Genomic DNA, 12,123 nt, shown 5'->3' on the forward strand with positions numbered 1-12,123 from the left:
TCTAATTTAGATTTGACAACATATAAACAAAAAAATTACACTCTAGTGACCAATCTTCCATTGTTTTTCTCCAATACTATTTCCCAGACCCATATTTACATTAATACTGTACATGCGATCTTCTATCTCACCTGCGGAAATCCATGCACTGGGAAAATGTGGATGACAGGTAAAGTCAATGCACTGTGCACAGCACTGAAATTGTGTTCTAAAGCATCCCCTTGATTTACCTCGTTAGTCTAAAACAAATCAAAAGGCTTGTTAAACAGTAATGCAATTCCTTCAGAACTTGACTACTTAATTATACACCGAGATTAGAGTGGTACATAAATTAAGGGGGGGGGGGGGAACCTCTGAAATTCTTGTAGTGATACTTTAAGCATGTTCAAAAGTAACCTTCAGAAACAGACTACAATATTACAGCAAATAGATTTAAGAATACATTATACCTGGTTAATCCACTCAGTTAAAGGACTGACCACAATACTCCACATTCTCCACAGATATTCCTTGTTCTCCAGCAGTTTAGCACTCTGGCTGAGGACACCAAGTACGGATTCACTAAAAGTCAGAGGGGAGGTAGGGCCAGATAGCACACAGCCTACAAGAGTTTCAAGATTTACAAAAAACCTAAAGAGAAAAGAAAGCTTCACTAGAACATGCTAAATAAATGAGCAGAACTGCATTCTGGACTCCCCTAATTCAGTTGAGATTCTGTAAATTTTGCATAGCACCATCTTAGCACACTAGAGCTTCACAAAATAAAACATATAACTGTCAAAATTCAGCCAACAGTAGTCGGCATTTTTTTTTATGCGCAGACGGTTGCTGGCTAAATTAATCCCAGATATTCAATGCCTGGCCAAGTCTGGGCATAAGTATTGAATATCCTGTGCTGACTGCTGGATGTTATGCAGATCCTGGCCAATTTTCAATCAGGCACTGCATAAGGGGATATCATGTCATGTCTCTATCTTCCCCCCGCTCTACCATTTCAATCCTCCCTCCCAGACTCTATGACAAGCCCCTACCCTCAAACTCAATTCTCCCTTCCAGATATCCTCCTCTCAAATGACCTACACCCTTCCCTGGTCTCCCCGGGCCTCTCAGATTCCACGGTAATCCAGTGGGCCATCAGGACATGAGCAAACCTATTTGCTCCTCCCAGTGGCAGCTCTGGCTTGAAAATAGTAACCATGACCTCTAGAGGTAGTCTCATATTACTACAACTAGGAAAAGCCCCTAGTAGCAGTCCTACAAAAGTAGTGCAAAAAAAAATCGCAGCTGCCATTTTTAAACCAGTACCACTAGGGAAAGCCTTGAGTGGGCTTTGCTCCTGCCCTAATGATCCACTGGACTATCATGGAAGTTAAGGTAAGCCTGAGTGTACCTATTGAGACATGAAGGGGACGCTTGCTATGACAAAGGGGTTTAAGAGGGAATGGAACAGAGCATATTATGAGAGATGTAGGCCAGTATATGGAAGCTATATGGGTGCTGGCCTCTACATAGATAAGTGACCAAAGTTAATACAGCTTTTTATGCCGTTGTACTTGGTCACTTTGCTATGCAGGTATCAGTACTGAATATTGCCAGCATCCACATAATTCCTGGTTCCTCCTCAACTCTATCCTCGCAACACCTCGCCTCTGCCTGGATTTGATATTGCTAGTTAAGTGCTGCTGAATATTAGCGGCCAGCCAGCTGAGCACGATTTAAGTAGGCAGGAGCCAACTCCTGTCTGCTTAAATCACTTTGAATATCTACCCCCAATATATAAAAAAGTGTGCATTAGATTCAAACAATCATATGTGCATACTCCTTAAAAAAAACAAAAACACCAAAAACGCACACTTTCCCCTTCTCAGTTACCCTTTCCAATACGAACGTCTCATTCTTTACATCCTTCAAATAACCATAAACCTATGCACTTCCCTGTAGTAGGTTTTCAGTGGACAGCAGAATACAAGACCTACAATTGAGTGATCTTATCCAGTGGAATGTGCATGAATAAGCATCCTTGATTTAGAAAAAGAAAAAAAAAAAAAAAGTGTAAAGGGAAATTTTAAGAAATACTATCAAACCTGCGTACAATTTCCCACAACACACCATGGTATAGGACCCTCCTTGATCTTTAAAAATAAAAATTAGTTCAGAGGTAAATTCCATAAGAGGTGGGCAGATATCAGAGGACATGTATCCTGCTGTTGACAGAGAACACCTGCTTCAGTTAAGTAACTTGACTTTTTCTGATGGCAAGCAAGATATCAAGTTTTCATTAACTGGTATCCACTCACTCTGTTACAGATTTTTTTGGCTCCTTTAGCTCAAAGGAAAATGATTAATAGAGTACACTCCTTGATTTACTTCAGAATTATGAAATTTGAAGACTGTATCGGAAGTTGCAGTGTATTTGGAAACACTCAAAGATGATATTTTTAAAAAAGGTGCTATAAGTAAGTACAGAACTGCTGATTTCTGCAAAACAATTGCTATTTTCAGATTTGTCAATCAATTGGGGTCCCCTATAAATTTATTTTCAGTTAATGCTTTTATCATATTCCTCTGCCAATGATTTGCTCATTTATTTTTCAGATAAAATACAGCACAATAAGGAGTTAGTATCTCCAAATGTAGATTTGGTTCCATCTCACTTAACGAGACCTTCCAGCAAGATATTCCTGCAGATAGGACTATGAGATAGACACATTCCTACTCCAAGTACGCTTTCTCCGCTTTGTCCCTTCCTGAGTCCAGAATCACCCCCATTCCTTCCCTCATGTTGCATGCCTTCTCCATATCCTTTTTCTTACCTCCCCACCCCATACCTAACACTTCTATTTACCTACTTTCCTATGTCCTTATTACCCACTACCCTAGTGTCATTGCATCTTTCATCTAGGTCACATTTTCCTTTAGGCTGTTGGTCACCCATCCCTCCTCCTTCCCTCCTCTAGCTCTTTTCCAAATCTTTCTGTCCCTGCAGCAGCTCCTTGGAGACCAGTAGCTGCTGGCCTTACTGGTTTTCACAGGAGGAAGCTGGCAGTGTCATTCCATCCTCTATTGCTACTGTTTGCACCGGATCAACTGAAGACCTGTAGGCAGCAGCCAAACATCCTCAACAGGCAGCACAAGATCTTTCCAGCTGCATGCACTTTGATGCATCCACAGCGCGCCGCCTCTTATAAGGGACACAAGCTTCCTGTTTCCCTGACATTAAGACGCTGGAGATTCTCAGCACTAAAATGGCCAGAAAGGTCCCACTCTGCCTTCTGAGGATGACTGCTGCTGCCTGCAGATTATCAATTGAATTCCGCGGTGAAAACTGGGCACCCTTGTGGTCCACTCAGGACTCCGGACTGCAGCTAGCCATTTGAATAGCCCTGCTCTACAACATCAGGTTAATAAATTTATCAACACAAAGGAAACATGAGATGGTACCTTCTCAAGGTAGAAATGCAAGAAAAACAGTGAAAGAAATTGAAAAGTATCAACTGAATATTGCCTTTTTAACAATGTCCTTGATATTTTAAAAGGCAATATTTAGGTGATAAATTTTTGTGAAAGAAATTGAAAAGTAATTCAGACTCCTGAAGCAGGCCATGGGGCTGAAACACGTACATGTCGAGTCCAAATAGATACAATTACAAAAATAAATTTATCAAAACAGTAATTTTTTAGGTTACAACAGCTTCATATTAGACCTTTATTTTCAGAAGAGCATTATACTGTGAATACAAGCCTTAATTCTTTCACATCTAGATTAGTGTAATAGTCTATACTGTGGTATTTCTAAGGTTAAGAACCTTAAGATCATACACTTTCCCCCCTCTTCTACAAAACCATGCTAGCGGCTGCCGCACGGTAATGGCCTCGAAGCCCACAGAGATTTAAAAGGCTTTGGGGCCGTTGCTGTGCGGCTTTGTAAAAGAGGGGGTTAGTAATTAAATGTCATAAAACTGTTTATGCTTGATGTTAATTCTTCCATATATCTTAATTGTAGAGAGTTATAATACTGTTAGTGCCACTCTTGTTTCTTTAATTGTATTGGTTTCCCATTCTAGTTTGAGTTTTATTTTTAAGTGGATTGTATTTTCAAATTTTGAGGGATTCAGATCACAAAATGATTCAATTCTCTTTTCCAGAAAATGGCCTTATCTTGGATCCTTGGACACTGGTACCACCCCTTCAATGTTAAGGAAGTTAAGTGGGCCAGTCAGGGGGCTCTATGAGTATATGGTGGCCACCAGCACCTCAATGCTTTGATGTTGCTCAATGCCAATGCTTCTGGGCCTCTACCAAATGCAAGATGTTGAATGTCTTTGGTACTAAGGAAGAGAACAACAAATCTCTCTTCTTTGGGCAGGACTTAGTCAATATCTATTCCTAATGATCTCTATTAATGCTTGATGTTAATGGTGCTTAAGGCATTTAATGTGGAAACATCCTTAGCATATGGTGCAGCTCCTGGATTCTTTAAAGACACTGATAGGCCAAACTTGAAAGTGTCAAAGATTTCTTCCCACTGCTCTTCATGGCTCTGAACTCCTGTCACCTGTAAGCACATATGGCGTAAAGGAGATTCATGATCACATCCAAGCCGCTAAAAACACCAACTGGGGGCATCTACACCAGATATGTTCTTGATACATCACCTGCATTTTTTTAAAAGATGCAGTGGGCCTTACTTTGGGACTTACTGCCACAAAAAGAGATAGCCAGTGAGAAAAATCAAATGACTGTTGGAATCTCATGCCCCCTGAAAAAAAGGGGGGGAGGCAGGGGGGGAGAAAAAAAGGCAAGCAATAAAAATCCTAAGGATACTAAACAAAAACAAAACAAAAAAAAGCCCCCATAAAAGCTGAAATTCCACATAAAGCATAAAATTTCAATCATGTGGTGATTCCTTAAATGCTATCAAAAATTTTCTAAAACTGAAGAAGCTTATATGCATGTGCTTTGTGAGAAGGCATCATCATTAAGCTGCAGAGGTCTTTTTTTTTTTTTTTTTTTGAAACATGTTTATTGAAAGTGAAAAAGGTCACAACCAGACAGAATACAAACTCTACATCAGAAATGCAAAAATGTCCACTCTTCAGAGAATCAATTGTCCCACAACTGCATAAATTCTACAGCAAACATTATAATCTTTAAAATTTTGATAGTTTCCATGACACCTACCGTTCTTCCTTTACACAATGCTCCAAGAGAGTGTCTTGGAAAAACAACTGAACTAAAAATAAAGCTGGAGTTCCCTAAAAGAAAGAATAAATATTTGATTATAGCATACCAATACAACTACAATACAATACAACCAAAAAATACAATACAATTACGACCGAGATATTCCACCTAGAAGAGAATCTGAAATCCACAATTTAAATAAGATCCCCTCCTTGAAAGCTGTAAAGCCACAATATATATTTGCATGTACTCTTTATGCAAATAGATCTCATCCATATTCATTGTGGAAATCCTGAAAACACAATAGGTTTGAGGCTCTTGTGGAGTAAAGTTTTGGGAGCCACTGCTTTTTAGGTTTAATTACTAAGGCTGCATATTAATTGCAGTTAGCACTGCAATTAATAATTATTGCATATAGCCAACTTTCGCTCACCTGCATAGCATTTAATCTCTCGTCTCCTCCCCCCACCTTGTGAGACAACACAGATGCCTTTCCCTTCCCACCCACCCCTACCCCCCAGAAGAAATGCTGCATGGCCTACCTTTAAATGTAGTTTTTGGCCCTGCAGGCCAGCAGCAGCTCCCCCCACAAAAGGACTGCCTATGCACTGGGTCTTTCCCTCTGACCCAGAGCCCCTTATGATGCAATTTCCTGTTTTTAGAAGGGACTCCAGGTCAGAGAAAAAAAAGTTCAAAACAGGTCACCCTTCTGTACAACTGCTACTGGCTTGCAGGACCAAAGATTGAATTTAAAGGTAAGCTGAGCAGCACTGGTTCAGGTGAGGTGTGTGTGTGTGTATGGGGGGGGGGGGGGGGGTTGGATCTGGGATAGAAGAAAGGAAGGTATAGGGTGGGGGCCTTGGTGGCCTGCCCCCCTCCTTTGTGCTCAGGAACCCTCCAAAGCTGCAGTACCTTTTCATTGGCTGGTGAGGTAGCTAAAGCTCTCATCAGCCCAAGAAGCAGTTACTTACCGTAACAGGGACAGCAGGCAGCTATTCTCACATATGGGTGACATCATCGACGGAGCCTGGATGCGGACGCCTCACAAGCAGACTTGCATGAAGAAACTCGAAGTTTTGAGTCACCCGCACCGCGCATGCGCGAGTGCCTTCCCGCCCAGCATAGGGCACGTCTCTTCAGTTCAGATAGCTAGCAGAGAAGCCAACCAGGGGAGGTGGATGGGTTGTGAGAATAGCTGCCTGCTGTCCCTGGATAACACCTGTTACAGTAAGTAACTGTGCTTTATCCCAGGACAAGCAGGCAGGTATTCTCACATATGGGTGACCTCCAAGCTAACCAGAATGAGATGGTGGGAGTGTTGGCTATTTAGGAGAATAAATTTTGTAATACTGTTTGGCCAAACTGTCCATCCCGTCTGGAGAAAGTATCCAGACAATAGTGAGAAGTTAAGGTATGAACGGAGGACCAAGTAGCAGCTCTATAAATTTCCTCAATAGGTGTAGATCTGAGGAAAGCTACTGAAGCATCCATAGCTCTGACTTTATGGGCTGTGACTTTACTGTGAAGGGGTAATCCAGCCTGGGCATAGCAGAATGAGATACAAGCCGCCATCCAGTTGGAGATGGTACGCTTAGAAATAGGATGTCCCAACTTATTTGGATCGAAGGAGAGAAAAAGTTGAGGAGCAGTTCTGTGTGGTTTGGTGCGTTCCAAATAGAAGGCCAAAGCACGTTTACAGTCCAGATTATGAAGAGCAACTTCTCCAGAATGAGAATGAGGCTTTGGAAAAAACACTGGAAGAACAATGGATTGGTTGAGATGAAATTCCGAGACCACTTTAGGGAGGAATTTAGGATGAGTACGAAGAACCACCTTGTCATGATGGAACACTGTGAATGGTGGGTCAGCAACTACAGCTTGCAGCTCACTGACTCTTCGAGCAGAAGTGAGGGCTATGAGAAACACCACTTTCCAAGTGAAATACTTCAGATGAGCCTTATCAATTGGTTCAAATGGAGGCTTCATCAGTTGAGCAAGAACAACATTGAGGTCCCAAACCACAGGAGGCGGTTTGAGAGGAGGTTTGACATTGAAAAGTCCTTTCATGAATCTGGAAACCACCGGATTCCATATAAGTCAAAAACTTTGGCAATAGAGAAATAAGGAATTCAAAATAAGTGATGAATTGAAAATTATAATTGAAGACTTTAGAGGACATCATAGCATTTTGATAGATGCGACATCCAAATTTATCCATAGTTTTCCCTTCCCTTCCAGGAGGAATGGTGGCATAAACCTTGGAAGGATGGGACCTCTTTAAGGAGGACTCAACAAGCAAGGATTGATGAGATAACTGTGAGTTGTCAAACCCTTTGCGATGCACAGTTTTATACCTAGAGTCCAATTTTTCTGGAACAGCTGGTATGGAAAAAGGTGTTTCCATGCATCGACCAAAAGTCTGATTCAAAAGCTTATGAAGTGGAAGCTTAAGAGACTCTGCCGGAGGTTGAGGAAGATACATGCCTTCTAGATAATCCTTAGAGTATTTGGAGCCAGTATCTAATCGAAGGTCCAAGTCCACAGCCATCTGACGAAGAAAAGATGAGAAAGATAGCTGATCTGCTAATGCTTTGCCTCAAAAAGGACTCGAGGACGTTGAAGCAGCCTGGGTCGAAGATGAAGCTTCAGCAGGAAAAAGGCATCAAAAGAATATGGTGACTTGGACAAGGCAATCGAAACTGGGACATCCTCGAAAGAGGAGTCGGTGGTCTAGTCGAGGTTGGAGTAGATCGAGGCTTAGTCGAAGAAGGTCTTTCTTTAGAAGAAGAACTATGCCTGGAAGGATGCCTCGAAGAAGGCCTCGATCGTCGATGAGAACTATATGCCTGGAAGCAGATCTCGAAGATCAAGGAGACTTCACCTCAGAGATGGAAGCAGCTGATGGTATCAACAAATGTATGGGACTGGAGATTGTAGATCGAAGCTCCAGAGGCTTAGTGGAGGAACCTCGATGCACTCCCAAAGACTCTGCTCCTTGTATAGAGTGTGAGGATTCCTTCCGAGGCACTTGCAAAGAATCTGCTCCTTGCTGTATGTGCACTGATGCCAGACCAGACACTCGCAGAGACTCTGCTCCCTGCAAAGAGTGTGGAAGGTCAGCCTGAGGCAGTGGAAGCGGCTCGACCTCGCGGGAGACTGCTGAATGCCCAGGCTGGATAAGAGGAAGAAGCTTCGGTCCCATATTAGTAAGGAACTGAATGAACTGCTTCTCCAACATGGTCTGGAAAGAAGCCGACAAGGATGGATCCACGTCTGAAACCGGACCACCTGCCTTGGCTGGAGGTTCCTTCGAGGTAGTGCGAGTGTGCTTCGACTTGGAAGTCTTAGGCACTTTAATCACTACCGCTGAAACCGACTGCTGAGCTATCTGACCTGAGGAAACAGGGGAAGATACAGCAGATGTCGAAGAATGAGCTGCTGCAAACGACGAAGGTTTGATGAGGCTCGAGGTGGAAGCAGTAGAAGCAGGAGGAACCTCAGTAGGAGTCAAGGCATCAGTAGAAGATTCCATCTCAAGCTCGTCCACCAAAATACAACGACGAGTGAAAGCTCGAGGCTGAAGCGTTTGACAGCGCAGGCATGATCTAGGATGATGTTTAGGCCCAAGGCACTTGAGGCAGCGACGGTGTGGGTCCGTAAGAGAGATCGCATGCTGACACTTGTCACACTTCTTGAAGCCCTTAACAGGCCAGGACATAGAAGTGAAAATAGCCGCCGCAAGATTGAAGCCCTCGGGCTGCGGCCGAGTGGCCTGTCCCGGAAAACGGATGGAAGAGGAAAAAAAAATTATTTTTTTTTTAAAACTGAAAATAAAAGAAAAAAAAATAAGAACAGCAATTCATGAGGAAAAAAATAACAAACCGTGGTTCAGAGAAGGCACAAGTAACGAAGTTAACGCAGAGAGTCAAAGACGGACTTCTCGGCTCCGTGGAAAACTGAGAACTGAGGAGACGCGCCCTATACTGGGCGGGAAGGAACTCGCACATGCGCAGTGCGGGCGACTCGAAACTTCGAGTTTCTTCAAGCAAGTCTGCTTGTGAGGCATCCGCATCCGGACTCCGTCGATAACGTCACCCATATGTGAGAATACTTGCTTGCTTGTCCTGGGATAAAATCTGTTGCCCGAATTGCCCCCTTCCTCCTCATACTACCTCAGGAATGAGGAAGTCAGCAGTATGCCTCCAGCCACAAACATTTGCAATCCCATAAACTGAGCATATTCGGGAGAGTGCCGGCATTGCAGTCTCTGTCACCAACAGCCACATATCTTATCTGTGAGTTGTCCCCCATATGCTGGTAGATCATACAAATCACATACCACCTATCTATCCCAAAGTACCAGTAGGAAGTGTCAACCAGACCCAGAGATGCTTCAAATGAACAAAAGCATTTTTTTGTTTAAGAACTTCCCTGAGCTTTCCTTCAAACCATAGACACTCCGCTTATGCTGCCAAGCATCTGCTCTATAGATCCCTGCTCCTCCCAAGGCAAGCCCTAATCCTAGGACTCCTGGGATCAATCCACTAGAGGACCTCTGTGACAGAGAGGGGAAGGGGAGAACAGGACAACAGCCGATCCGGACTGTTCCCCTAGACTCGATCCTGCCTAGACATAAACATAGAAGACTACTCGCTGACCACTCTAGCTGTTAGCACAGTCTGCTGTACCACCAGATTAGACAATATACCTGCAGAGGAGAGAAATAGTGGCTAGAGCAGTGCCTGCACCAGCCTTAAAAGAAGCTGTCCTCTTCCTCCTATAACTTTATCTGCAGGCAGGGAAGTCTAAACCCATTTGACTGGTCTGATAAGGACAAAAAGTAAGGGCTCTCAAGAGTGTGTTTGGATTAGGGGAATAATATAGTAACATGTAAATGACAATAGATAAACACCTGAACGGTCCCATCCAGTCTGCCCTGCAATCTCGTGCATTACAATTTCATGAATAAATTCAAATGTCTTTTTTCTTTGTTATTTCTGGGCCATAGACCTTAGAAGTGTTTGCGGTACTGTCCTTAGGCTCCAACTACTGGAGCTGCCATTGAAGCTCACTCCAGCATATCCAAACCATCTCATTTGCTAGATTCAGACTACGAAAGTTTCTTTAGCCTACAGAAACAGCAGAGCTCTTGTGGTGAGTTTTCAAATGCACTAAGATAACCAACAAAATTTTCAAAGACAAAAAGAACTCACTAGTTTTGCTGCTATACAGCTTAATGAAAATTGAAACCATACAAGCATTTCAACAGAATATTTGCAGACAACATACCATTTATATGCAAAAATGATCCACATTAGTATATAATCTTATCAATTTACATCATATTCCCACTACTTACATTCAGAAGATCCATATTGGCCATTTGATATGCTGGTGATCCCAGTACTTTCTGTGGCAATCCTTTAATCGTTGTTTCAAGAAGGGTCTTTGGGAGTTCCATGTAGGAGGGATTTTGAAAGACAGGTGAGAAAAGGAATAAACATTCTGTTAAACAGATCAGTTTGGTTAGCAGCAACAAAAAAAATGCAGTGTTTTGATTCAGTGAAGTAGCTCACAAATTCTCTTAAGTTTCTAAGATGCTAACTTTATAAGTTGATTTTTAACTTGGTACTTGCTAAGGCAAGGGTTTACAACTCTGGTCTTTGACTGCTGAAAATAAATTTGGTTTTCAGAATACAGACAATGAATAAGCTTGCGTGCAAGCAAATACAACTCACATCATTTAAATTAAATGATTAATTTATGGTTGGGCAGACTGGATGGACAATTTGGGTCTTTATCTGTCGTCATTTACTATGTTATCTATTTAGCATGGATATCCTATAAACCCAGCCAGTTTTCAGTACTCAAGGATCTTGAAGATAATTCTAAAAAATAGATTTGCTTTTCTAAAGTAAACTGTAAAAACTGTGAGGCTGTTTATAGCTATTCTGCATGCTAATTTTAGATTCTTTAACATGTAATTTTTCAATTTGTATTTCTCATCTTTTCATTACTTTTTTAGGGTTCATGTCAATTAAAGATTTGTAATCACAATTAATCATGTGATTAAAGATATGATCTCCCAACCACCTACCCCTAATCCAACACTATGTGACTCTAGACAATGGAGGGGGAAGGAATACGATTAAATTGTGAGATTAATAATCACTAACTTCAGAGTAAGATTATCTTCAAGGATAAAACACAGAACTTCAAATTTACAAATAGAGAGGTTATGGCAAAAGCTGAAATTACTCAGTAGTATTTAAATGAGGGCTTCCCAAACCAAGTCACAACCCCAAATGGGGTCACAATATCCATGTTTAGGGTTGTGACCTGAGAAGACTGGTGGTAGAAAAAGCCTCAGAGGCTGTGCCTCCTACTTACCTACTTTGTTCATACACAGGGTAAAAATATTCATTCATATGTTTCAAGTTTATAAAAAAAAAATGTAATACTGCTTAATCAAATTTCTAGGTGGTGTACAAAGTAAAAAAGTATTTTAAAAACAAATTAAAATTAAATTACTAAACATAACTAGGATAGGTTAGGGCTCCTTTTACGAAGCCGCGTTAGCGGTTTAACACGTGTAATAGCGCACGCTAATTTGCCGGCCACGCTAGCCGCTATCGCCTCCTCTTGAGCAGGCTATAGTTTTTCAGCTAGCGTGGAGGTTAGTGTACGCTAAAAAGGTGTGTGTGATAAAGCCGCTAATGCGGCTTCGTAAAAGGAGCCCTTAGTAAACACATACCAAAACATATGTACTAACTTCACACAATTAGGAAAGAAGGGGAAGAACTACAATCTTTGAGAAAAAAGCACAGTTAGGGGAAAAAAAACAGTAGGTAAGGGTAAAAAGCTATAAAGCTTGTTTTAGTCCTTAAAAGGACAATTATTGTTCAAAAGCATCTTGGAACTTGCAAATGCAGAATTCTG

At 41.8% G+C, this 12,123-nt stretch overlaps 1 protein-coding gene across 4 annotated transcripts in view; it reads right to left on the bottom strand.

The window, feature by feature from the left end:
- Nucleotides 1-12,123, bottom strand: part of RIF1 (replication timing regulatory factor 1) — a 170,687-nt gene that overhangs the window by 101,789 nt on the left and 56,775 nt on the right. For all 4 annotated transcript variants that reach the window (XM_033944743.1, XM_033944742.1, XM_033944740.1 and 1 more), the window contains exons 15-18: nucleotides 10,544-10,630; nucleotides 5,182-5,255; nucleotides 450-630; nucleotides 132-239 (exon numbers count right to left, since the gene is read on the bottom strand). In XM_033944743.1, the coding sequence (XP_033800634.1) occupies nucleotides 132-239; nucleotides 450-630; nucleotides 5,182-5,255; nucleotides 10,544-10,630 (450 nt within the window). The remainder of the gene's footprint in view (nucleotides 1-131; nucleotides 240-449; nucleotides 631-5,181; nucleotides 5,256-10,543; nucleotides 10,631-12,123) is intronic.

The sequence above is a fragment of the Geotrypetes seraphini genome, chromosome 5 (assembly GCF_902459505.1).
Source record: "Geotrypetes seraphini chromosome 5, aGeoSer1.1, whole genome shotgun sequence".
NCBI classification, from domain to species: Eukaryota; Metazoa; Chordata; class Amphibia; order Gymnophiona; family Dermophiidae; genus Geotrypetes; species Geotrypetes seraphini.